This window comes from Myotis daubentonii, chromosome 3, assembly GCF_963259705.1.
Source record: "Myotis daubentonii chromosome 3, mMyoDau2.1, whole genome shotgun sequence".
Lineage (NCBI taxonomy): Eukaryota > Metazoa > Chordata > Mammalia > Chiroptera > Vespertilionidae > Myotis > Myotis daubentonii.
The window spans coordinates 16,902,354-16,929,684 of NC_081842.1; the positions used below are offsets into that span (position 1 = coordinate 16,902,354).

General features: G+C 38.2%; 1 protein-coding gene across 3 annotated transcripts; it reads left to right on the forward strand.

Moving 5' to 3' along the window:
* C3H21orf91 (chromosome 3 C21orf91 homolog) lies at nucleotides 1-25,857 on the forward strand. Of its 3 annotated transcripts, XM_059686805.1 has the most exons (5): nucleotides 1-121; nucleotides 1,038-1,171; nucleotides 17,279-17,818; nucleotides 19,298-19,360; nucleotides 21,063-25,857. In XM_059686805.1, exons 2-5 carry the CDS (start codon nucleotides 1,045-1,047, stop codon nucleotides 21,218-21,220), a joined length of 888 nt encoding a protein of 295 aa, XP_059542788.1. In that variant the 5' UTR covers nucleotides 1-121; nucleotides 1,038-1,044; the 3' UTR covers nucleotides 21,221-25,857. The 3 variants fall into 3 exon arrangements, with proteins under 3 accessions (XP_059542788.1, XP_059542789.1, XP_059542790.1); XM_059686806.1 differs by lacking the exon at nucleotides 19,298-19,360 and having other exon boundaries at nucleotides 21,063-21,201; XM_059686807.1 differs by lacking the exons at nucleotides 19,298-19,360; nucleotides 21,063-25,857 and adding an exon at nucleotides 19,127-19,259.
* The last annotated feature ends 1,474 nt before the right edge of the window (nucleotides 25,858-27,331 follow it).

The following is a 27,331-nucleotide window of genomic DNA, read 5'->3' on the forward strand; positions in this document are numbered from 1 at the left end:
GAGGGTGGCACGTGCGGGAGAGGGCGGGCCGGGTGCGCGGGCAGCCCTCGCCGCGGCCGGAAACAATAGTGCAGGAGCCCGAGCCGCGCGGATCGGCGGCGGCGGCGCGCGGAGTTGGACGGTAAAGACCCCGCGCCCCGGCCCCCGACCCTCCTGTGCCGCGATCCCACGGTCCCGCCGACTTCGCGCTCGCTGTCCGCGGCCGCTCCCGCTGCTCCGCTTGGGGGCGCCCAGGCGGACGAACGGACGGGGAGAGACGGACTGGGGACCGCGGCACCCCGCGGGGTGGACCCGCCTCCCCAACGCCGGAGACGGCGGGGGGCCCGACTGAGTCCCCCGGGCGCGGAGTCCGGTGGCCTGGGTCCTCGGGCGCCTTCTCGGGATGGGCGGGAGCCCAGGGCGAGGGGAACCCACGGCTCCTCCCGGCGCGACTGGGTCACCCCGCCGTCCGCGGGACCCGACCCGCGCGGGGGAGCCGCTGCCCGGTTTCGGGCGCTGCGGGTGCTTTGGCCAAGGGGGGGACGCCCCACCCCCGGTGTTTGCGTTCGCACGTGCATTTCCCTGCCGCCGATCTCCGGCAGGAAGCCCCGCGACGCCGCGGAGTTAGCGAGCCGGCGTCTAAGGTTCCCACAATGAAGTTAGCAAGCAGGTCGCTTTTCCTGCGTTTCACCGCGCGGAGTAGGTTGCCAGACCCCGGCGGCGGCAAAGGCTTCGCGCCCAAGTTCTCTCGGTGCGCGATCGGGAGATGGAAGGGCGGACTGGAATTCCCGCAAGCCGCCTTCCTTCCTACCCCGCCCCCGACCCATTGAAATACGGGGCCAAAAAAGGCGTAGTGTCTGCCTGCTAGGCGAGGCTAAGGGTTCCTAGGTCCGTGTCTCTGCTCGATGAGAGCATGGTGCTGAAGTGCAAGTGCTTGTTGGATGGGACTGGGGCCTTAGACAGGCTGCACGGCATCCTTCTCTTCCTAGAAGTTGCCCGTGTTGCCCTGAGGACAAGCCCTTGCAATTGCGTAACTTTCCTTTTCTGTTTCTTGACAGGGGCACTATGAACGAAGAGGAGCAGTTTGTAAACATCGATTTGAATGATGACAACATTTGCAGTGTTTGTAAACTGGGGACAGACCGAGAAACCCTCTCCTTCTGCCACGTTTGTTTTGAGCTGAACATTGAGGGTACGTACGGAGGAGAGGTTCATTTGATGGCATGAACTTGATACAGCTGCTTTATGGGAACTAGTGATGAGGCAAAAGAGAAATTTCTTACATGGTTGCAAATTGTGTGAAGTGTGGAGATCCGTTAAAGATAAGAAAGAGTTTGTGGAGACAAAGCTGAAGTTAGCAGAGCCAGGAATTTATTTTAAAAATATATATATTTTAAGCTCCCACAGTACTAACCCCATTTTTGCTAATATAAAAATGAGGAGTATTGACTGGTAATATGTTTTGTGCTTTGAGAGCTTATGAAGTTATGAGATTTTAGCAGACGTGTGTGTGTGTGTGTGTGTGTGTGTGTGTGTGTGTGTGGTTTGTTTTGACTTAATTAATTGAGAACTAAGGTAACCAAACATTTATTGTGATAGGCAAATGTAATTGTATTCCATGCTGGTTTCCCCAGTGCTATCTTACTATCTAGAAAAAAATGTTTTAATTTTTAGTGGTGACTGACACCTTTAATAATTTCTTAAAATTAAAAAGGCTTTTAAAATGTCTTAATAGTATTTCTAAGAGTTCCCCAAATACTTTTTTAAAAATCTCTGTTATTGAGACTCTTTATTTGGATTAGTGCACAGTTAATGTGTCTATAGATGGCAATAACTTGCTCCCAAGAAACATGTGGGAGATGTTTCTTAAATCTTGATGTTATCGTGATCAAACTGTGATTTTTAAAAATATTTGAGTCAGGCTAAAAAGAATATTCTGATAATAAAAAAGTTTACCTTAAGTCTTTTGAATTTTGAATTGTAACATCAGCAGAGCCATTTTTTTTTTTTTAGACGTGTAGATTTTGGGTGGTTTCAAAGCAGTATTTCATTCTTTTTGCCAGTTTGCATATTTGATAATTTTCATTATCTTTTTCTATTAATTAAGTAGGAAATATGAAATGTTCCTATAATAAGAAAAAGGAAAGAGAAAGAAAAAAATACACATTAGGATGATATACCTTGAGATTCCTATTAGGACTTACTTTTCAGAAATTGTTGTAGGCACCAAATTAATATATATAGATATTCTATATTAAAAGTCAAAATTATAACCATAAGTAGACTGCTAAAAACATGTAGAGTTGTTTATGTGACAGTTATCTTTAAGATCAAATTGGTTATGACAGTTTTGCTATGATACTCTCTGGAAGAATTCTAGTTGCTGAACATGGTAATTGACAGAAGCTCATGGATTTCCTGTAGGTTTCACACATATAACTTTGGCTTTAATAAATGTAGTAAATATAACTGATTTCAAAGAGATGGCTTATAAAATATGATTCTTCTGTATCATTTAAATTACTGTACCCTTTATTATGCTAGCATGAAAGATTATAAATTTATGTTTTTTGGAAATAGAGTTGGCCCTATATATTCTTTTACTTGTAGATTTTCATTTTAGATGGGCAGAAGCATTAGAAATGATCTAATTCAAACTTATATTTTACACTGAAGGAAACAGCCAGACTGTTGCGCCAATGGTGATGGCAAGCTGTTAAGTCCCAGGCATTTACTGTGAGCAATTCTGTGCCAGGCACTGTATTAAATAAGCACCTTACGTGGATTATCTTAGCTCAAAATAGCTCTGGGGTAGCTCCTTTTTATCCATTTTAGAGGTGATGGAATCTAACCTTTGAGACCCAAGAAATATACTTTGAAGTCGCAGAGCAGTAATTGATGGTCCTGGACTTTGAAGCCTGATCATTTAGGTCTAGTATATGTGATCTTAATTTCATTGATCTGCTGTCAATAGTTACTTCAACTGATAGGACTAATATCGGAAACCTGTTTTTGCTGAATCCTAATTGGCTACCCTTGCTATTCGGTTAGCCAACTGTTTCTAACTAGTGCTTCCTGCAAAATCTTTAAAGGTATTCATGCTGTGATAGAATTTTTCTACAGAAATCTAAACTTTCACGTTACTTTTCTAGCCTTTTTTTAAATATGTCTCTTAGCTGGTTCTTAATCACTATATAAAGAATATACAAATATTTCTCAGGTACCATCCTTATAAATATTTCATCTCTAATACAACAGCTATCTCAATTTGAATTAGGACTATGTTATATTCTATCTACACTCAAGGTTTTATGTTCTTAATGCCAGTTAAACCTTTGTGAGAAAAATTAACTTAAAAATAAATTTTCTTCTCACTTTATCTGAAGTCTGTTCTCAGTTCTTGCAAATATAATACATTTTCATATCAACCACAATGATGAGCTGGAACAATATAATCATTTTAGTATCCTAAGATTATTTTTGAAATCTTAGGAATTTTAGGGGGAAAAAAAGGAAGAAAGTGAGGACCCTGAATCGCACAAAATTTTTGTTTTTATATCAGTGTACAGGTTTTTAGAAACCAACAAAAAAAAAGTGGTAATAAAATAATTCCATACCTAAAAATAACAAGGTATATTCTTTGTCTGTGTCAGTAAACATTTTTAAATGTTTTTGCAGTTTCCTTTCCTCTACTGTGTTCTCAGCACAGTGCCAGCCAGTAAATGTTAGAATGTAAAAGGGATTTTTAAAACTATGATATTTAACTTTACTAGGTTGGTATAAGTATTTCATAATATAATAATGTTGCTATTGCCTGGTTTCTTAGCATACTAATTACTAAATTCACTCGAAAACATTCTATTTGTTTTTTGTTTTTTTCAGGTAAGAGGCTAATTAAAAATTCCCTTAAGGAATTTTTAGACTACTTTTGTTTTGTTTTTTGTTTTTATAATTTATCAGGGTAACATTGGTTAATAAGATTATAGGTTTTAAGTGTACATTTCTATGATGAATGATCTGTATACTGCATTGTGCTCTCACCATCCAAAGAAAGATCGTCTTCCGTGACCATATGTTTGGCCCAAGGCTAGGTTTTGAGTCCAGAATTAGGCTCGTTTAGAGCCCACATACTTGTAGTAAACAAAAATGTTTTACACCTTTTGGATTATTTCCTACGTCGAATCAAAACTGGTCTAATCAAATGGCCTCTTTTTTAAAAGCTGTATGCCTGCATATATTTATAAAATGAAGACAAAAGAAAAATAACAAAAGATAGCCTAATCTTGCATGAGAGATTTCGCATTCTGAGTGTGGCTCTAGGTTGCCTTTTTTTCTGTGACTTTACGGTAATTAAAAGGTAATGGGTGGGGGGGGGCGGGGAGCTGGGGGTTAATGGGGGGATGAGGACACATTTGTAATACCTTAACCAATAAAGAAATTAAAGAGAGAAAAAAAAAGGAAATGGGTATATCTACATTTTAGATACTTAAAAGACATGGGTGATATATAAGGGACCTAAAAATTATACTTTGAAGACTTAAATGTTCACAAGATTCCTTTTATTGTTACCTATAATTCACCATTAAAATAAAATAACTTGTATGTGTCTAGGATTAGGAGACAGACGCATAAACTTCTTATATTTGTAGCCTGTCCTTGGCCTTAAGACACCATAAAGTTTTGTGGTTTTTTGAGTATATGATTAAATAACACTAATATGCTTCATAATTCATTGTGCTAAAACTTCTAAAGTTGTTTTATGACCAAATGAGTATAATCCCTAAGCTGTTGAGGCTGGGAGGAAGGTAGCCCAGGGTGGTCAGGAGCCAGTAAAGGAACTCCACTGTAACCTAATTGAGGCAGAAATGAACTAGAGAGGGAGAAGATTCAGGGCTCCAATCTGTACTTCATGCTCTCTGTTTTCATTTTGTGCCAAAATGCTGTGCATATAATTAGTGTTTCTACCTTTCTCTAATAATTTGCTTTCTTTTCTATAAACTTTTTTATAAGATTGGCTTAGCACTGGCCAGTGGGTCTCAGTTGGTTGGGCTTCATCCCGTGCCCAGAAGAGTTGCTGGTTGGGTTCCGGTCAGGGCACATGCCAAGGTTTCAAGCTTGATCCCTGTTGGGGGGCATGCAGGAAGCAGCTGATCAATGTTCCCCTCTCACATCAATGTTTCTCTCTCCCCTCTCCCTTCTCCTCTCCCTAAAAACCAATTTAAAAAAAATCTTAAAACTTAAGATTGGGTCAATTCCTAAGCAAAGTTTCCAGTGTAGGTTGATCTTGCTAGTTGGTTAGTGTGCATTACTAATTCTTAATAGTCCAGCTCATTATAGCCCATCTGAGTTTTGATTCTCCCCTAATTTGTTGAACTTTTCTAGAAGCCTGCCCAAATTCAGATCCTTAGTAATCTTTCCAAAATGAAAAATCTATAGGTTTTCTCTTGGTTAAGGCACTGGTGAACCCAATGCTTATGTTTACTCTCATTCTTGATTATCTGTATCTGACTGAAATGCTGTTCATATGGTCAGTAGTCCAGGAGCAGTTTGAATCTCAGTATTAACTCCTTGATAGCATCTCTCCACTTAAATAAAGGGGGCCACCGTTTTTGGTAGGGAAACTATGTTCAGTCTAGAAAACTCCATCTGGTATTCGCTTCTTTCTCTTATTTTCCCATAAAGGCAAACAATGCAATGTTATTACCTAAACAAGCATTTTAAAGTATAAAGCCTAATGTGAGTTTAGAAGATAATGAGCATTAAACTTTACTAACATTAATAGAACATTTTAGAAATATTTAAAACATACTTAGAAAGTGTCCCTCTGTTGACATTCTAATAAAACTTAAGTCTTTCAGTGTTTATTATTAAATGTAATATAAAGATACTATATTTGCATAGCACTTGAGAGGTTGAAAGGTACTTTTACAGCACCTTAAATTTAATCTTCATACTATATAGGAAGTTACTTAACATTAAGTGTGAATTTCAAATAACGTAATACTCAGTGATTGAAATCAAAGTGGCTAAGTAAAACTGTAAAATTATCAAAGTTACCAGCAAAGTTCTAGTTAGGATGGATTATAATTATTCTAACCCAATTTGGCACACCACATCTTTAGGATTTTGATAAGGGGTTTCAGTAGGTTTTTCTGCTCTAGCTGCAATAATTTCCCTCATAGCAGCTGCTCAGCACGTCCCCAGTTTCTTTGCTTTTTATGGACAGTGTGACTGGTGATTCATGTTTAGTCTTTTTTCCCTCACTCTTTCAGTCTTTGGATCTCTAACAAGGATTGCCAGATAGAACTATAATGTGGTTATGATTTTACTTGGGAGGAAGACTGCTTTCACTTGAAGGGTGAATACTTTTCTTTGCAAGATACATTTCTAGCCTAAAAAGAATTCTCACGATCTTAAAAGAAATTCAGAATTTTAGGTAAGTATATGTGTCTTTCACCATTTCAGTATCTTAATCTTTTTGTGTCACTTAGTTTATCGGAACATACAGTGCAGTACATCAAGACTAAATTGTCTTGGACTAAATAACACTGTTCTTTCCCAACCCAGAATGTATTTCTTTGTGGGAATTTTTAAATGTTTTTCACTGAAAGAGAGAACAGTTTGCCTGTTACGGAAAATTAAAATACAGGAAACAAAAAGAATATGAAGAATCATAATCCCACATGTCCACCAATAATCTTTTAATGTTTTTGGTTCTCCTAAACTATTTTCTGCAGGAGAGTGTGTGTGTATGTGCGTGCACACTCCCATGTGTGATGAGTCGGGTTTAAGAAATTAGGCTACAGATAATATTTCACAACCAGCCTTTTCATACATCTTTTTCATGTTTGTAGGTAAAATTCTGTCATGTTGATTTTTTAAAAGTTGCGTCCCATTGTACCATAATTTAATTAACCAGAGTTCCTTTGATGAATGTTTAGCTTGCTCCCAGTTTACCTGCACTAAAATGTTCTTATATGTACATCTTTTTTGCTTGTCTGATTAAATTTTCATTTCATTGTAGCTTAAATCCCCAGAGGAAGACTTTTGAGTCAAAGGTGTGTCTTGAGTTACAGTCCTGTCATTTGTTATGTCTATCATTACTACTGAATTAACACCATGTAATCAGCATACAAAAAACCAAAAAAAAACTCTATTTGTTTTCTAATGAAAAAATTTTAGAGTGCCAGTTTTTTAACTTCTTTGTTTAGATCACAGTTCTTTTTACTCTAGAATTGCTATGATGCAATTATAACACATGGTCAAAATATTTATATTTTAGCATTTTGCAGTATGATTCATCAATTATTATTGCTTTTTTAGCTTTAGTTTTTCTTACCAAATGTTTGGTGGGTTGTAGTGATTGTTTCCCATCAGCCTTAATTTTTATCATTACCTATAGCAGTGATTGAATTATAAATGCCTTCAAATTCACAAGCTAGTATACCTCTATTTATTAGATGCTGCTATAAAGCATTTATTTAAGGTATAGTCAACTAGAATTTCAAGAACAATGACTCAGATGTATGCAAAGAAGTTGAGATGCAAAACAGGTTTTAAAATAGCTGCAGGACAGTTTTTCATTTTGTTTTTCTTATTTGTAAGAAAGTAAATCATGCACAACTTCGGGCAGACAGCATTCCAGGAGATGGAGAGAGTTCATGTGATTACCACATTTCTTGCTTTCCAGCCTCCGAATTTACTTTGTTCCCCCATTCATCTGGTGTTACTATGAAGGCATTTTTTTTTTTTCAGGATCTTTTAACCTTTTTTATCTTTAGGAAAGATTTTTTCCTGCAAATTAGTGTCTCCATATGCCACATATAAGTGGATATTTAAAACTGACAACTCAGTCGTATTATAGTTCATTTCAGTAGCTTTTTAGGAGCCTGTTTTGACACCTTCATATCCAAAATTTTAGAATAAATGTCAGTACATTCAATTAGAGCTAATTAGGGGGGAAATTTGAACAAGTAGAAGATTACTTGTGTCAGTTGAAGTAGTGGTCTAATTTGATATATTTTAAGTATTAGAAAAACAAATTTGGCTCTTTATATTCTATGCTGCTATGCACTAAGTATTGCATACTAGACTATCAGTAAGAACATGGAAGAACATGAACAGCTTCCATCATGTTCTCATTACAATTACCCTTTTGCATAATTAATTACCAGTGGACAAACTGCCCTGTCCAATTTGAGAGCCTAGTCACAATGTGATTATTCAAACTTAAGTAAATTAAAAGTTTAGTTCCTCAGTCACACTGGCTGCATTTCAGCGTATTGGATAGCACAGATATAGAACACGTCCATTATCACAGAAAGTTCTGTTGGACACTGCTGGCTAAAAAACAGGTAGCTACATTAGGGGGTAGAATTGAGTACGGATTGTTATTTTCATGCCCTGTTAGAATAAACAGTTGTTATGTAGGTGTGATTCCCCAGCTTCCCAACTGTTCTAATGAAAATGTAAATTTCACTGAGAGAGGTTTTTGTTTTTGACAAGTCATTTGCAATTTTTGCATCTCCTATCAACACAAGAACTCAGATCTACCCTGGCTTCCTTGGTTATTTAAGGTTAAGTTTATCTTTTAACACTGAGGCCTGGTGCACGAAATTCGTGCACAGGTGCAGTCCCTAGGCCTGGAGAGCAATTGAAGCTGTAGCATCTGGCATGGAAAGGCAGGTCCCAGTTGACCTCTAGGCCCTGGGCAGTACCTGGGCCCCTGGGCCCTCACACGCCCCCTTCAGCCTGAGTCCCCACGCGGAGATGCGGTGAGCATGGCCAGGCACAGTGTGGGCCTCTGGGCCACCCAGCGGCGCTGAATGGAAGCCAGGCGGGCAGCACGCTCTCTCCTGGTCGGCCTCGAAGACCGGCTCCTGTGCGAACCCACGGGGAGCCTGACCGGCCCCTGTGATCCCAGCAGCTTGCGGCCCAGCTCACCTGGAAGATGTCGCACGGGTGCAGGGCGGGCTCCTCGCAGGTGCCCGGCACCTGAGCGCGGGGGCTTCCCCAGCGCGCGAGCCCTGACATCCTGGGAGAGGGTAGCAGGGAGAGTGAGAGTGAGCTCAGCAGACACCCCGTATTCTCACCGCACCTCCGTCCCCATCACCCCTGCCCCCAGGTAGCCGGTGAGAGGTCGCAGCGCATCACCAATGCCCGCCATGTTCCATGCTGCCCCCTGGTGGTCAGCACACGTCATAGCGAGCAGTCGAACTGTCCAAGGGGACAATTTCCATATTAGGCTTTTATTAAATAGGATTATCTCTGCACTCCTGCCTCACTGAAATTTGCCCTTATATTTCACTTATTGCATTAAACTGCTTTAACTGCTTAATCCTTCTCTTAGCACACACAAAATCTTTAAAAAGTAACTAAACATCTCTAAGCTGAAATCTGCTGTCTAAAGACCACCTGTTGGTATATCTTTCTTTAGGGCAGTGATTCTCAAAATATGAAAAAACAAGTTGCTAAGCCCATCTGTATATTGGCTTGGTGTGGTTGCCAGTAATTCCATCTGTTAGCAATGCAAAAATAAGCCACTACCTATTACTTTTAAACAGTATGTTGGACACTTGTACATGACTGACTCTTCAGTGACTCCTGAGTTAGCTAAAGGCCTTGGGGGGAGAGAAGTGGGGCACTCTTTATCGCAGTACCCACTATGGCACATACACAACCTGTTGTGGGTTTAGAAAGGAAGTCGGTGCTCTGACTATCCATCCTTGCCTTCTCACCTTTGGTCTACTCTCCTACCTTTAGTCCCACGGCAGGATAGACAATCTGAGCATCTTCCCACTGAGTGGCCGGGATTGGAAATAGATATAATGCTAATAACACTTCTTGAATCATGACTTGGTTGCTGCTTCTTGCCCATCAGATGCAGAATAGCCTGATTGAATTGGGTGCCAAAGCATCATTGGAACTAGCAGTTATTTACACGGAAGCCACCCAGACCCATGTCACTGCACAGCCTTAGAATAATACATGTGTCACCAGCCAACACGGCTGCAGAGCCTGCTAGGTCACAGGTACCTGCAGGCTCATCTGAGGGAAATGATAACTGTTTTGAATTGAAGAGCACTTGCCCTATTTCAGCCAGTAGCTACTGGCTCATTACTAACTAGTTGCTGCCAGATCTTCTGTGGTTTTTTTGTTTTTGTTTTGTTTTTTAAGAGAAACCAAGAAACTGAAAATTGGACGTGGGTCTATTTTTTTTACTTTTAAAACACTCATAGTCTAAACAAAGCTTCACTATGGATCCAGACTTCGGGGGGGGGCAGCGCACATCATAGAGACCGGTCGTTCCACCGCTCAGTCAATTTGCATATTAGGGTTTTATTATATAGGATGGGAATCTTATCCCAAAACAAAGACATAACATCTCAATCCTTTGAATCTTAGTACAACAAAATGCAGCTATCTCCCATTTTTGCAATTAGCACTTACTTAAAGAAGCGCAGCATTCTTGATATGGGCAGCACATCAGCATGCAGGTGCTTGTTCTCTTAGCAGCCAAAAGAGGATCATCATAAAAAGGAAAACACCTTACTCTTGGAAAAGTCTTTAAGCTGGGAAAACTGTGAGCCTTCATAAAAAAAGACTTTGGAGCAGTACCGCACACATTGTCGGTCGTGTTTGAAGGCGACATGTTTACAATTTCTTCGCAGCATGTTGACAACCTAGAACTTAAACCATAACGAAATTTTCTTGTCTCATTTAAGTATTAAGTAAGAACACAGAAAACCACCATTTGGGAAACCAGTACTGCCAACTTTCTAATTCTGTTTTAACTCTGAAGTTACAGTTGAAGTGCTTGCTACCGCGTATTACAACTTTACCTCCAACTGCTGGTTGTATTCGATTTGGTCTACCTATGGAATACCACATTACATTAAGCCATGCCTTTGACTAGAAAATGAATGTAGTAATCAAATTCAAAGTGAAATCTGAGAGTCAGAGGATACCAGTCAAGCTTGTGAACTACAGAGCCATGCAGTATGAGTGTGGTCAGCTGAGAGACGGTGCTGTGTAACAGATCAGCTGGTGAACCAGCAAGAAAAGATTGCTTAGCTTCACTCATTGCAACCAAATCATAAGTATGGTCTTCAAGAGACTAGGTGGAAAAGATGAGGATAATGGGACATGTGATAGGTCGTAAGTGTTCTGGTGGCCATTTTGGAGTGTCATCTTACTAGTATTATGTCACTATGATAGATTAAATGTAAGCATGGAAATATTCTTTTAAAAGGATAACAGTAGTAGGAAAACATTTGAGTGGCTTTGCTCTTCTATGGGTTTAACCAAGTTCTTTTGTTGTTTACAATGTATTTTTTACCTAGTTACATCTTTTCTTTATTGATTAAGATATTACATATATGTCCTTATCTCCCCATTGCTCCCCCACTCATGCCCCCACCCCCCTGGTGTCTGTGTCCATTGGTTAGGCTTATATGCTTGCATACAAGTCCTTTGGTTGATCTCTCCCCCTTACTCCACCCACCCTCCCCTACCTTCCCTCTGAGGTTTGACGGTCTGATCGATGCTTCTCTGTCTCTGGATCTGTTTTTGTTCATCAGTTTATGTTGTTCATTATATCCCATGTATGAGTGAGATCATGTGATACTTATCTTTCTCTGACTGGCTTATTTCGCTTAGCATAATGCTCTCCAGTTGCGTTCATGCTGTTGCAAATGGTAAGAACTTCTTTTTTACAGCAGCATAGTATTCCGTTGTGTAGATGTACCATAGTTTTTTAATCCACTCATCTGCTGATGGGCACTTAGGCTGTTTCCAAATCTTAGCTATGGTGAATTATGCTGCTATAAACATAGCGGTGCATATATCCTTTCTGATTGGTGTTTCTAGTTTCTTGGGATATATTCCTAGAAGTGGGATCACTGGATCAAATGGGAGTTCCATTTTTTGTTTTTTGAGGAAACTCCATACTGTTCTCCACAGTGGCTGCACCAGTCTGCATTCCCACCAGCAGTGCACAAGGGTTCCTTTTTCACTGCATCCTCTCCAACACTTGTCGTTTATTGATTTGTTGATGATAGCCACTCTGACAGGTGTGAGATGATACCGCATTGTCATTTTGATTTGCATCTCTCGGATGATTAGTGACTTGGAGCATGTTTTCATGTGTCTCTTGGCCTTCTGTATGTCCTCTTTCAAAAAGTATCTCTTTAGGTCCTTTGCCCATTTTTTGATTGGGTTATCTTCTTTTTGTTAAATTGTATGAGTTCCCTGTAAGTGTTGGGGATTGAGCCCTTATTGGTGATAACATTGGCAAATATGTTCTCCCATGCAGTGAGCTTTCTTGTTGTTTTGTTGATGGTTTCCTTTGTTGTGCAAAAGCTTTTTATTTTGATGTAGTCCCATTTGTTTATTTTCACTTTAGTTTCCATTGCCCTAGGAGCTGTATTAGTGAAGATATTCCTTTGGCATATGTCTGAGATTTTGCTGCCTGTGGATTCCTCTAGTATTTTTATGGTTTCCCATCTTATGTTTAAGTCCTTTATCCATTTTGAGTTTATTTTTGTGTATGGTGTAAGTTGGTGGTCTAGTTTCATTTTTTTGCATGTATCTGTCCAATTTTCCCAACACCATTTATTGAAGAGGCTGTCTTGACTCCATTGTATGTTCATGCCTCCTTTGTCAAATATTAATTGAGCATAGTGGTTTGGGTCAATTTCTGGGTTCTCTATACTATTCCATTGATCTCTATGTCTGTTCTTGTGCCAGTACCAGGCTGTTTTGAGAACAGTGGCTTTGTAATACAGCTTGATATCTGGTATTGAGATCCCATCTACTTTGTTCTTCTTTCTCAGGATTGCTGCAGCTATTTGGGGTCTTTTTTTATTCCAGATGAATTTTTGGAAAGTTCGTTCTAGGTCTGTGAAATATGCCATTGGTATTTTAATGGGGAGTGTATTGAATCTATAGATTGCTTTGGGTAGTATGGACATTTTGATGATGTTGATTCTACCAATCCATGAACATGGTATGTTCTTCCATCTGTTTATGTCTTCCTCTATCTCTTTTTTCAGTGTCCTGTAGTTTTCTGTGTATATGTCTTTTACCTCCTTAGTTAAGTTTATTCCTAGGTTTCTTATTTTTTTTTTGGTGTGATGGTAAATGCGATTGCTTTTTCAGTCTCTCTTTCTGTAAGTTCATTATTGGTGTATAGAAATACCATAGATTTCTTGGCATTAATTTTGTATCCTGCTACATTGCCGAATTCATTTATTAAGTCTAATAATTTTTTGATGAAATCTTTAGGGTTTTCTATGTACAGTATCATGTCATCTGTGAATAAGGACAGTTTTACTTCTTCTTTTCCAATTTGGATGCCTTTTATTTCTTCTTCTTGTCTGATTGCAATGGCTAACACTTCCAGTACTATGTTAAACAGGAGTGGTGGGAGTGGGCATCCCTGTCTTGTTCTTGTTCTTAGGGGAAATGGTTTTAGTTTTTGCCCATTGAGTATGATGTTGGCTGTGGGTTTGTCATACATGGCTTTTATTATGTTGAGGTATGAGCCTTTTATTCCCACCTTGCTGAGAGTTTTTATCAAGAAAGGGTGTTGGATTTTGTCAAATGCTTTTCTAAATCAGTTGATATGACTGTATGATTTTTATCTCTCAATTTGTTTATGTGATGTATCACGTTTATTGATTTGCGGATATTGTACCATCCTTGCATCCCTGGGATAAATCTTACTTGGTCATGGTGTATGATCTTTCTGATGTACTACTGGATCTGATTGGCTAGAATTTGTTGAGGATTTTGGCATCTATGTTCATGAGGGATATTGGCCTGTAATTCTCTTTCATTGTGTTGTCTTTACCTGGTTTTGGTATTAGGGTGATGCTGGCTTCATAGAATGAGCTTGGAAGTGTTCCTTCCTCTTGAAGTTTTTGGAATAGTCTGAGGAGGATAGGTTTTAATTCTTCCTTGAATGTTGGGTAAAACACCCCTGTGAAGCCGTCTGGCCCTGGGCTTTTGTTTGCTGGAAGCTTTTTGATGACTGCTTCAATTTCCTCTGTAGTTATGGGCCTATTGAGAATTTTAGATTCTTCCTGATTGAGTTTTGGAAGGTTGTATTTTTAACCAAGTTTTCTTAAAGTGAATTGTTCTTCCAGGGGAACTTAAAGAATAGAAATGGTGCTAGCATGCCAGATGGGTTAGTGGGAGGGTTCTCCAAGGATGTGAGAGTAGTATAACAAAATCAGATGAAAATGGGAAACAATAAGAAAGAAAACTATTCAATAGAGACAGATTAACTTTGTAAAAATGCCACTGTTCATATGGAAATAAACTGCCCATGTACATTTCTAAGAGCCTCTATCTAAAACTAGTACTTTTAAAAAATTAGCAATTATGATTGCCAATTAAGGTCTTGGTTCTCTAAAAGTAATGACCTCATGACCAAAAAAATAGTGACATGGACATCATTGAAGTATTTTTTAAAGAAGTTATAATAGTTAGGATGTCAGTTACATTGGCCTTCAAAATTTTTATTAGTAAGCAAGTTGTGCAGTTTTTGTTGAACTGGTTTAGAAGTTCCTTATAACTCTGCTCCTCAAAATTATCAACTCATTTCATCGCATTTAGATTTGTTCCCTATCAAAAGCTGCTGAGGAAACATTAGTGCTCAGAGCTGTTTATATTTGTAAATGCAACTGAAATTGTAGAGTCAGTTAGAAACCTCTAGAATCTCTGAAAAAAGCAATTGTTTTTTCTCTTATATTAATTCGAACTGATGAGGTGGAAAAATAACAAAATAACTTCAAGAGTTTATAAAATGGCATGTATATTGGATACAAATTAAGTGGCCTACTTCCGTTTTCTAGATTAAAAAGTAATTTGTTCAGGTATCTGAAGTAGTCAATGCATTATATTTTTTTAACTTTTTGTGTCCTTTGCTACTGCATGGGATTTTTAAACTATGTTTATATAGCAGATATTTTCAAAATGAACTTCAAAACACAGTCAAGTTTTAAATTTTTAGTGAGCTAAAAGAAGAGGTACAGATCTGGATGAGCAAGCTGTGGTTTACATAAAGCAACCTTTTAAAATCCTCAGTATATGTAAATTTCTGTTGAAGTGCGTAATTGAGTAGAAGTTCCTGATTTTGCTTGGCAGGTTGACTGATGCCACAGCAATGGCATCTCTGTATCAGCGCCACTCATCGGCTCTTCAGGCTAATGGCCCATCAGACTAAATGTAGGAGCAAGTTCACGGGAAGATGCCTCTGTGAACCTCGAGCAGCCTGGCAACACTGCCCTCCTGGTTCCCTGGCTAGGATGGGCAGAAAGTCTCATTTCAGTAGACCTTGAAAGATACTGGGTAATAAGTTTTGGGTTGTTTGTTTTTTAATATGATTTTAATTTTCCTTCATTCATTTAACTACTTTTTCTGGAGTATTCATGTGTGCCAGGCACTGTGACATTGAGGATGCATGTAAAACAGATAGGGACCCTTTCTCACAGAACTTACTACAGGAACTAGCTGCAGGTGAAGAGGCAATTGGAGAATCCAGTATTAAACTGGTAGATGTATTGGTCAGAAGAGGTTTCTTAGAGGCAGTGAGAACTAGACATGAGATGATCCAGACAGTGTAATGGGAATGGTAATGGAGTGAAGCAGGATTTGAATTGTTGTATTACTAGATGCTATGGGGCAAAATCTATTCAGATGGGCAGCAAACCACCTCAGAAAGTTGGGGGAGAGGTGAGGAGCTGCCATGGAGGATGCCAGGTTTCTTCCTTAAGTGGCTGGTGATGCCAGGCTCAGGAAGAGGATCTGGGTTTTGGGATTGGGTAGTGAGAATGAAGAAAGAGGAGTTTATTAAACAGGATGAGTTTGAGAAGCTCACCGGACATCTAAGTGGAAATGTGCGCCGTATCAGAACTCTTGCCATGACACTTTTTTTCTTCATGTCTTTTTTAGGGGATTTTTCTCCTGAATGTCTGAAAGAATCTGAAATATTAGTCACATATATATATTTTCACAGTAAATTGAATGCGGTGGTTCTCTGATTTGCTGTTCATCTCAACAGATTACTTATGTGCACATTATGATGTAGGTAGCTGGGTTCCTAGCATTCATTTGGGGATTTAAGCAAAAGTTAAAAGAAAAATTATTTATGGAGAAAGAAAGTTATATTACATTAATTACTAAGAAGCAATCTGGAATAAGAAAAGCCTTAACTTTTAAAAGCCCACATTGCCGAAACCGGTTTGGCTCAGTGGATAGAGCGTCGGCCTGCGGACTGAAGGGTCCCGGGTTCGATTCCGGTCAAGGGCATGTACCTGGGTTGCGGGCATATCCCCAGTGGGAGATGTGCAGGAGGCAGCTGATCGATGTTTCTCTCTCGTCGATGTTTCTAACTCTCTATCTCTCTCCCTTCCTCTCTGTAAAAAATCAATAAAATATATTTTAAAAAAAAAATAAAATAAAAATAAAAGCCCACATTATTTTTTAATAGTACACATCTGTTACATTGACCTGTTGTTAAAGCTCTGGGGTACATTGGGAAATTTATTGTTTCATATAATTTTTAATACAATTTCTGAAGTTTCTAGATAAATTTTTAAAATTTAACAGCAAAATTACTTTGTGTAGCCTAGTTTAGAACCTAGAACCCTTTTTATATGCTAAAGAATTTTTTTTTATATTGACTTGAAGGAGACCTTTGTAATTTACTGTTTAGATCCAACTAAATCATTGCTACATGGATTAGAGCTGTGGCAATGGAATGAGAATGAGACCATTTACCGTTTGGGCGGGGACTGGCCAGTCATCTTTTGGCAACAACACCTAACAGAGTTTATAGAGCGTGAGGAAGCTCTTTAATAAATTTTTCTGAAGATAAAAAAGTAGGCGGGTTTCAAGTTCTTTCTGTGTACGGCTATGTATCCTGAGCTGTAAGGATTAGAATCGAGTAGCAGGATACCGTAGAGCTACCTGTAATGTAAAGGCCAAGAGTCTGTAAATGTAAATTGCTGGTTCATTATTATTATTTTTTATATTGTATACAATAACATACCTAGACTAATGTTAAAATTGAATCTTTTAAGTTCTTAAAAAGGCTTTGCTATTCATAGGAATTTAACATTACTAAATATATAGTTAAATTGAAGCAGAATTATTAGAGCATATTTTGTATTATTAATACCAATCTTCTTTAGAATTTTCCCCCTCATTTACAAACTATCAGTAACTCCGTGATTTACTAAGATTTGTAATGCAGTTTAAAAAATGAAATTTTCTCATCTTGTTTTTTTTATAGGAATACCAAAATCTAATCTCTTGCATACCACATCATTAAGGGGCCATAAAGACTGCTTTGAAAAATACCATTTGATTGCAAACCAGGATTGTCCTCGATCTAAGCTTTCAAAAAATACTTATTATGAAGACGTTAAAGCCATTTTGAGTAAGAAGATAAACTGGATTGTACAGTATGCACAAAATAAGGATGTGGATTCCGATTCGGAATGTTCTAAACCTCCCCAGCATCACCTGTTTAATTTTAGGCATAAACCGGATAAAAAGCTACTCCCACAGTTTGACTCCCAAGTACCAAAGTATTCCGCAAAATGGCTAGATGGAAGTACGGGTGGCCTCTCAGACTGTACACAAAGAATATTGCAGCAGAGGGAAAACTCAGACTTCGGGCTTGCTATGTTACAAGGGTCGGGTGCCACTTTGTGCCACAATAATGTATTGTGGCCTTCTAGTCACAACCAGACACAGAAGAAGGAAGAGACCATCTCTAATCCAGAGGCTAGTGTCCAGACCCAGCAGCCACATTACAGCAGGGAGGAATGTAAGTAAATGAGAGAAAGGTGGAGGTTGGCTTTTCATTGGGTGTTTTTTTTTTTTTACATATTTACATATGGGATGTTTCAGGAATTTTGCTGTAGAATTATAGATTTGGTAAATAAAGTATTTAAATGATAATAAGTTCACCCCATAAAAAATGGGGTGAGTTAAAACTCTCCATCAGCTCTCTGGAATACTCGTTAGTATGTCCTATGCATTAGAATTCTGCAGTACCATGATTTGTTTTGCCATTTAAATGATTAAATAAATGGAGTCAACAAACGGAATTAGAAAGTTCAGGCTTCATTTAATTTAGAAATAAAGCCTCAACAGTTGGCTCACACACATTGTCATATTGCTAATCCCTTCAAGATTAATTGACTGGGAGTGGCATTTCAAAAGCAAAAGTATGATATTTTACTGAAGGCCAACGGTAATGTGTTAGTTTAAAGGGGGAAAAGTGACTCATTCAGGCTGCATCTACAGAAACTCACAGAAGCTGAGATAATTTTAGTTGACTTAAAATCAAATTATTTTAGAGCAAGAAGGGACCATGGATATCTCTCTCTATATATATATATATATAAAGAGCCAGGGGCCGTCACATCCGAAACAACTGAATGGACAACCAAACAGGCTACATGGGGCGACAAGGCCAGCACGGGGGTTAGTGAGGGATGACCAAATGACTGAGCAGCAGGCTGCGTGGGGTGACCAGGCTGGGGGCAGTGAGGGGTGACCAGGCTGGGGGCGGGGCAGTTGGGGAGACCAGGCTGGGGGGGTGGGGGAGAGCAGTTAGGGGCGATCAGGTCGACAGGCAGAGGCAGGGGTCAATTAGGGGTGATCAGGCAGGCAGGCAGGTGAGCAGTTAGGAGCCAGCGGTCCTGGATTGTGAGAGGGATGTCTGGCAGTCGGACATCCCCCGAGGGGTTCCAGATTGGAGAGGGTGCAGGCTGGGCTGAGGGGACCCACCCCACCCCCATCCTCCCATGCACGAATTTTGTGCACCGGGCCTCTAGTATTTTAATAAGACTTCTTGATTCTACATATCTAAGATTACATAACTAGATAGATGACTTCATTTTTCAGACTGTTTCCAAAGTTTCTAACTGGGGATCATGAACTATGTAGTGTTTAAGCAAAATTGACTTGATGGGTAGTGACTGGCACTTTTTAAAAACTGAAACAAAATGGGATATATCAGAATCCAGTGGACCTAAGTGCTTTTCATTGAAACTTTTGTTGCGGGGCGGGGGGGGGGGGGTTACTGGGATTGATATAAAATTTGTTTCTTCCTGTGGGTTGAGGTTAGGATTCGAAAACTCCACATTGCAGGAGTTAATGAAAGAATCCTAGGATACTGCTGAACGTTATGTTGGCAGATAAGTACAAATTTTTAAAAATTAGGATATTGTGTTAGTGATGTAGGCAGCTTATTTTCCCAAATTGTTGTGGTAATAATGAATATATTTTCATGTTTCAGTGAATTCGATGACTTCTGGTGAGGTAAAGCAACTGAATGCAAAGCTCCAACAGCGAATACAGGGTAAAGAATCAATGTCATTGTTTTTTTGCCGGTGAAAATTTTGACACAGAAAATCCCCTATAACAGGGTACCATTAGCTTCATCCGCAATTAAATTTGAAAATTGGATTAGAACCTGTTAGAGTGGAAGTGAAAATGGAGACTACAACTTTAATCTCTACCTTCTTACTAATATTTTACTGTTCAAGTGAACTTCATAACAGGTCTTGAAGGTATTAGCCCTGGCTTTGAACAGTTTCAAACAGAAATATTAAGAATAGCATAGTGAACTCCTTGACCCATCTTCATCAGCTTCAACTATTACAAAAAGCATAGCTAAATTTTCCTTCATCTCTGCTTTCACCCATTCCCTTTACCCCACCTCAAGCATCAATTATTTTTTTCAAATATATATATATTTGTTGTTGTTGCTGTTGTTAATCCTCATCCGAGGATATTTTTCTATTGATTTTTAGAGAGAGTGGAAGGAAGGGGGAGAGACAGAGAAACATCGATGTGAGAGAAACATGTCGATTGGTTGCCTCCCACATGCAGCCCAGGGGATCAAGCCTGCAATTGAGGTACATGCCCTGGGCCAGAATCGAACCCAGGACTCTTCAGTCTGCGGGCCGACAATCTATCCACTGAGCCAAACCAGCTAGGGCAGCTAGTGATTCTTTAACATCATGAAATACGATGCTAATATCAATAGTTTAATAGTTAGTGTTCAGAATCCCCAATTGTCTCTTTTCCTGTTTTTGCAATTTATTCCCATTTTGGTGAAGAAACTACACTTCAGAGACAGTTAAGTTGCTTACAGAAATCATGCATTCATTCAGTATCAGATTCTAACTCCTGTCTTTACAACTCCAAAGCTAAGTGGTATTTCTTGACCACACATTCTCCCAGAATAATAAAATAGTAATAGTAATAGCAATATACATTTGTCAAGTACTTCTGTGGTAAGTGCTTTCCAGGTATGACCTATTGAATCCTCACAGTAACCCTATGAAGGTCCTACTCTCATTGAGTTGATACATAAGGGGAAATGAAAGCATAGTTTATAAGTTACTTGCCTGAGACTCTAGAGAGAAGGAACAAGAATTAAATATCCCAGGCAGTCTGATTCCAAAGCCTCTTAGAGGGGTTTCCAGACCTAGGCATTAATGTGCACTTACTTCCCATAAGTCATGTTAGATACTGACTGAACCCATTTCTCTTTCAAATTGAGAAGAGTGTCTCAGGTAATAGTGACTACCGTTCCTGTTCCGCATCTATACAGCCATTGCTTATGACACTTAGGTTTCACTTGGTGGAGGAGAGGAATACCCTATTCCAGCTGACTATGCAAAGTATGCAACACCCTATGATCAAACAGTTGTTTCCTTTGTGTCAAATCACTTTTTTTCCCTTCCTTTATCTTCGCCTAAGGGTATGTCTATTGATTTTTAGAGAGAAAGGAAGAGGGGAAGAGAGAGAGAAACATCAATCGATCCCCAACCAGGGATCAAACCGCAACGTAGATACGTGCCCTGACTGGGAATTGAACCCACAACCCTTGGTGTATGGATTGATGCTCCAACCAACTGAGCCACCCAGCCAGGGCGGTATCAAATCACTTTAATTGCAAACATTCACCCAATGCATGTTAAAGTACTTGAAGTATAAATCATAGGGTTAGCTTTCTGTCTACTCAAATGGAACTTCTTTTTAAATCCTTACAGAAGTTTTTGAAGAGTTAACACGCCAAGTGCAAGAAAAAGATTCTCTGGCTTCAGAGCTCCATGTCCGCCACGTCGCCATCGAACAGCTTCTCAAGAACTATTCCAAGTTACCATGTCTGCAAGTGGGGCGAACGGGAATGAAGTCCCACCTGACATGAGCAACGGAACTCAACTTACACTCACTTCCTGTGCCCCAGCACTTCCTGGTCAGCCACTTGCAATGTGGTCATTAAGTTTGCAGAACTTCAAGGCAGTATTGAACATCTTCGTTAGATAAAGCGGATCGTCACACTCTAGTCTTCTAGGGTTCATCATTTTGGTTTATCTGGGGAATTTTTCCCCCCATAATTACTAAGTGGTCCTCCCTAACTTTTACCACATGTGACTATTTAAATATACTGTTACAGTGTGATTTTATGAAACGTAGTTTAATGTAATTCACCTCTCAAACCAATAGAAGGTTAACAAACACCTTAGGTTAGTCTGAACTACTAAAGATAAAAATTTTAAGAGGGAAGTTAAATTCATAATATCACCTCTTATTTATTATGAGCAATATTTTAATATGAAAATTTTATATATAAAAATGCTATTTTAGGTACCTTTCCATTCTCTTTATAAATGTGTATTTGAATGGCTCTGTGTATTATATTTACACTTTCATGTGTGAATATCTTACCCACGTTTCAGATCTTACTGCATTTTATTCTCTTACTACACTGCTTTTACAACTGTTACCTTGTTTTCCAAAGATAAATGTATTTTGGAGTAGAAATCTATCTAGTTGAATTGTTTGACTTCTGATAACTCTTATAAAGAGGAATTAATACCTTTTTAAAGCAAATATCCTAGAAAATAAAATATATAATTTTTTCTAACAAAAGCAGTTCTGAGTTTGTTCAGGAAGAAAATGCTAATCTAGCTGTTGTATGTCAACAAGTCTACATAGAAGTTAGAGCCTTTTCTGTTTCATTATTAGTTTCATTCTACTGACTTTGATGTGTTAGAATTTGGACAGAGTAAGTCAAGCCTCACTTGTAAGTCAAATGGATTATCTTCAAATTGAATATACTGTTAAATTATTGCCCTGTCTTTGAAAAAAATTAAAATTATTTTGTGTGCCACTTCAGATCAAAGTTCAAAAATCCTTGAACTGTCCAAATTCTGTATCACTGAAATTAGTGCCCAAAGAAAGCATTCTGGGGCATTTTTCTAAACTTTGGAATCTAAAGGGAAAGAGAAGATTGCTTGACCCAGAAAAACAAAACTCTAATTCAAAAAAAAGAAGCCCATTTTTTTTTTTTTCATTTCAGAGAAACAGAAACATCAATTTGTTTTTCCAGTTATTTATGCATTCATTGGTTGATTCCTGGGGATCAAACCCACAACCTTGGCATATTGGGGTGATGCTCTAAACAACTGAACTACCCGGCCAGGGCTAGGAAGCTCATTTTTGAAAGGATTTTATATGTTGCTTATGTTTCCAAAGAGCTCTGAACTAATGGCTTGTCTCAAACAGCTAGATACGTTTTTAATTTATTATAGTAAAATCCTCAACCAATGTAGAACTCAAATGGGCTCTAAGTTTGTTTTCAGCTGGTGTTTAGAATGTGTTTATAAGGTAAGATCCTTTGCTTGAAAGAATCTACAGGAAAGCCCATAATTTGGTAGCGCCATGCATACAAAGATATAATGACTTCTGCCTTAAATTTGGCAGCCTGCCCTGACTTGGGTCAGATTTTAGTCGAACACAAACGCTATTTGACTAAGGCAAAGAAACACCTCAAACTAGTGGAAACAACTTTTTATAATGCTAGAATGTGTTAAATTTGCCCAAGAGTATTGCTTGCTAATCATTAATTTTTGTTTTGTTTTCTTTGAAGTATGACAACTGCTTTTTTGGAGGGAGCTTTTGAAAGATGCTTTCAATTTCTCTCAATTCTTTGAGTTATCCAAAATGAATGTAAAATTCAGGAGTGGGGACATGTTGCCTTAGTGTTTGATAAGCTTTACATTGAATACGTGCAATATCAAAATCCATAAATTTACAAATTAAATAAACCTTTTCCGGATGATGCCAGTAGGTATCTCAGTGCTTAGTTGTTTTGGTCACATTTTCAAATTTGACTTGACTCTCTTTTGGCAGAATTCATTATGGGTGTTACCAGCCAGTGTGCTTGCATACATTTGTGCTTCTATTTAGATCACTTTGGGACAGCCATGAAAGTCTGGGATGTGTTGCATTTGATGGTAGTCGCATATTTCCGGAATGGGAGCCATATGGTGCGGCCCTGAACACAACAGTGCTATCCAAAGCAAGTATGCTATCCAAAGCAAGCATTTCTGGCAAATGTGCAGGTTTACTGATGAGTTAGGACAATTAGATGGGATGATGCCTGTGCCAAGGTCTTAATTAGGGACTCTGATTTATCCCACTTAGATATTTCTATTTAAGGTCTTCAAGGGAAAGGTGCTCTTTAAAAATGTCTGTGGTGCTGGTACTCACACTAGTACTTTATTTGGATAAAATATTCTAGTAAAAAAAAAAATTGTTATTTTGCACAGCAGTTTTTCCAAATATTTGATAAACTTATTTTATATTCTAATGTTAGTTTTCTTGGTTGAAAATGAAATTCCTATATATTTTAAAATAAGGCTAAGGGACACTAACCTTGAAAGACTGAAATTCCACAAATATTGGTTACCATACTTGGCTCTTCTTCTGTACAGTTGGTGGTACTTTCTGAGGAAGTTTAGGAGGAAATCTTACCTATACCTTCAGTTTCAAAAATGGCAAAAGAGGCAAGTTATCTGTTATTAATTTTAGAGCTTATATGGTTAAAGGGAGTGAAATAAGACTGATATTTTTTTATGTTATAGGTAATAATTAAACAAGTTTAATTCTGTTTTTAAAAAACCAGTCTAAAGTCAAAGTGGTTGTGACTATCCAAGATTATTCTCTTGATTAAAATTTTCAAATCCATTCAGCCTTTTGTCATCCTTTGGCCTTAGTATATATAATATCCTAATTTGTCTTATTTTTTTTTTTAAGTCACGCACTTTTAAGACCCCAGTAATAGATGATGCAGTCAGCAGAATAGTATTTTTTAGTTTCTTATGCATAATGTTGGAGCAAAGAAATGCTCTTATTTTTTCAAATTATATGCTCAATTCACCACAAAGTGCCCATTTTTATATATATTTGAGGATTATTTTTAAAATAAGTTCATGTTGGAAAGTGGTTTCAAAGATAATAGTCAAAATATACTATTTTGTTGGCATCTTGAGATTTCCTTGGGATTTTCATTTCACTATATTCTTTACCACTGAAGATGGTTTAAAGTGCTTGCTTTCTTTGTTTATGTGTCTTTACTTTGGAGTTTACATTTGAGTCTGTTTTTTGATCTATTTGTGTATGTTTGCCATTTTGGGTTTTATTTTGATTTTTTAAAAGAAATTTTCTTGCATTATTGTAAAATGAAATACAAAATGTATGTGCTCTAAACTTTAGGAATTTTTAAAGGATAAATTATTTGTGTAGCTTAATAGGAGGTTCAGGTTAGTGACCATAAAATTAGGTTACATGACATGAAAACTTTTAAAGGGTATAGTGTAAAGTTATTATAGTGTTATTTTTCTGATTTGTGCCAGTGAGTTTACTGACAGATGTTATTGACTATGCTAAGGTAAGATATGTGAGTATTTTCAAGTACTTAATAAGAAGTTTAGTACTCTTAAAAATTTCCTTAAATATATTTTGTTCAGATGTGGCTGTAAAACAAAGATAATTGATTTCATTTCAGTGTTTAATTGCATTTTTCACTTTAGGTTGGTGGGAATAATTATTTGAGAAAATTTGTGGCAAAAAAACAGTACGAGACAAAACTTCACAGGTTATTCTTGCCAAGTTAAGTCTTTTGGTGATGGGATGAGAGGGCTGACTTACCTGAATACTGAGGTAACAGGGCTCTGGCACAAGTACAGGTGTCTTGGAGGAGGAATATAATACTGTGTATGGAATAACAAGGTTTTGTCTTGCGTCTCAGTATTTTCATTCCCTTTGTCCTTTCCTAATTGTCCTTGCCATAAAGTAGTCCAGTGTATTAAGCAATTCGGTCATGTTGCTGAAAACCACATCACCGCAAGTCTCTAGCATTAAGATTTTTTTTTTTTAGCATCTAGTTTGTAACATACTTTTTCTATCCTTTTTAGTTTATGAGTCTAGATTATGACTGCAGTTAGCCATACTAGCGTGAAACAAAATCATGAAATGAGTATCGTCTACCCTCTTACCCCCAAAAAGTGTTAGTTGAACTTCCCTCGCACGCACACAAGCCAAAGGGAATTTTAGTAAATATGTGTTTCTTATTTCTTTCAAACATGTAGAATGCTTATTTCCATTCTACTACCTTGAAAAGAGGCAGTTTAGGAAATGTTCAGTAACAACTTCTGTTTTAAACCTATTCCCACTTTTACAATATGTTGTGTGTGTTAACCTTGCTTTATGTCTGAGTAGCTTACACTATGGTCATTGAACTTAATCTCTTTGGTGTTAGAAATTTATTTCACAACATTGTGCTAAGACATTTGGAAAAAGAAAATGCAACTGCAATGGTGAGAACCAACTTGGTTTTAAAAAAGTTTAGACAATACTTGGCTGTTACACTTTTCTTTTAAAACTGCAATAATTTACATTTTTGTATTGCTCTACTTTGGAACTGTAACTACTTATGCTTGTCTACCATTTTTTATTTTATAACAATAAAATAAATATTTTGTTATCTGTTTCAGTGAATATTTTCAGTGAGAGCATTTTTTTTTTAATGGTTGACCTATATGGGGTGGGGAGGGGGGTGTTTTGCAGGCTTAAGAACTCTATATTTAGAATTGTTATCTAACAATTTCTTATCTTAATTTCTTATGAGAATCTTTCTTTGAGACTTATATGAACATTCTCTCTGTCCCAAGAGTCCAGACACAGGTAATAAATTCTTGTCACTTAGTGGATGTTTATGTAACTTTTTAAATTGGATTGTACTTTACATAACAATAAATACACAGATTTTAAGCATACTTGAGTTTTAACAAATGCATTACAACTGCATAACCGTCACCTGTTTGTACCCCTTTCCATCTCCTTACTCCCCAATCCCTTCCACCCACTGTTCTCATCCCTGTCACTGTAATTTGCATTTGCCTGCTCTAGAACTTTACATAAATGCTGTCACACAGTATGTGCTCATTCACCTCTGGCTTTTTCACTCAAAAGGATGTATTGAAATTCATATTAATGCAAGAATCAAAAGTGTATTCCCCTTTTTTGCTGAATAGTAAATATTGTCTGAATATATTATAATTTGTTCATTTACCTGTTAATGGACATTTGAGTTGTTTCCACTTTGGAGCTAATAGGAATCAAGTTGTTACGAATTTTTTAAATTAGCTTTTAAAAGAATTTGCAAATGTAACAAAATATTCAAGGTCCCTTATGATTAGTGTTATGAATCTGAATAATTACCGTTTTTCCAGGAATAATTTTTAAAGTAACAAATAATTTTGTAGTACTGAAATTTAAAACTAGGAAACAAAGACATTGTACAAAAGATCAGAGGCAGAATACAAAATAAGGGATGTTTGAGAATTGAAACTTAATGAGGCACTAAGAGAATCTTCACGTCCTTGAAGTCTCTTCACAAGCTTTATTAGTCTGAGTCACACCGCTTTGTTTTCCAGAAGAGACAATGGTGGCCAAGGAACCACAAAAGAAGTTGTTCTATTTAGTTTTAAGTACTTTGAAGTGAAATTTGTCACTTTCCTAAGCCTGAATTGACTCAGCTCGACCAGCAAACAATTGGTAAAATATAAGCCTGCCAACTACTTTCTCGCCTTTGCTCCTGCCCAGCTTCCAAGCCTTCTAGAGAATTCTCAAACTATTTCTAAAATTTGCTCTCTCTCACTTTTCAGTGTCACTGTAAGACCTTGAATCCTTTGCAGGGGTCTTAGAGACTGGAAGAAGGTGTGAGTGTGTTGAGGGGGAGCTGCAGGCAGACACCCTTTTATCTTTATAAAAAACCCTACTATGCAAATAGACTGAACAGCAGAACAGCCTAACTACCGGTTGCTATGATTGCGCTGACCACCAGGGGGCACGTGCGGAACATGGCGGGCATGGGCAGCAGGCGGCAGAGCACAGAACATGGCAGGCATCAGCCACAGCGGGATGGTGGAGCAGGTGAGCGGGAGTGCCAGACCAAGGCAGGACGCCAGTT

Excerpts from the sequence above, each read along its gene's own strand:
- C3H21orf91 (XM_059686805.1), top strand. The coding sequence starts at position 1,045 with ATGAACGAAGAGGAGCAGTTTGTAAACATCGATTTGAATGATGACAAC. Across the intron at positions 1,172-17,278 it reads TTTTGAGCTGAACATTGAGG|GAATACCAAAATCTAATCTC; the intron begins GTACGTACGGAG and ends TTTTTTTTATAG. Across the intron at positions 17,819-19,297 it reads ACATTACAGCAGGGAGGAAT|TGAATTCGATGACTTCTGGT; the intron begins GTAAGTAAATGA and ends TTCATGTTTCAG.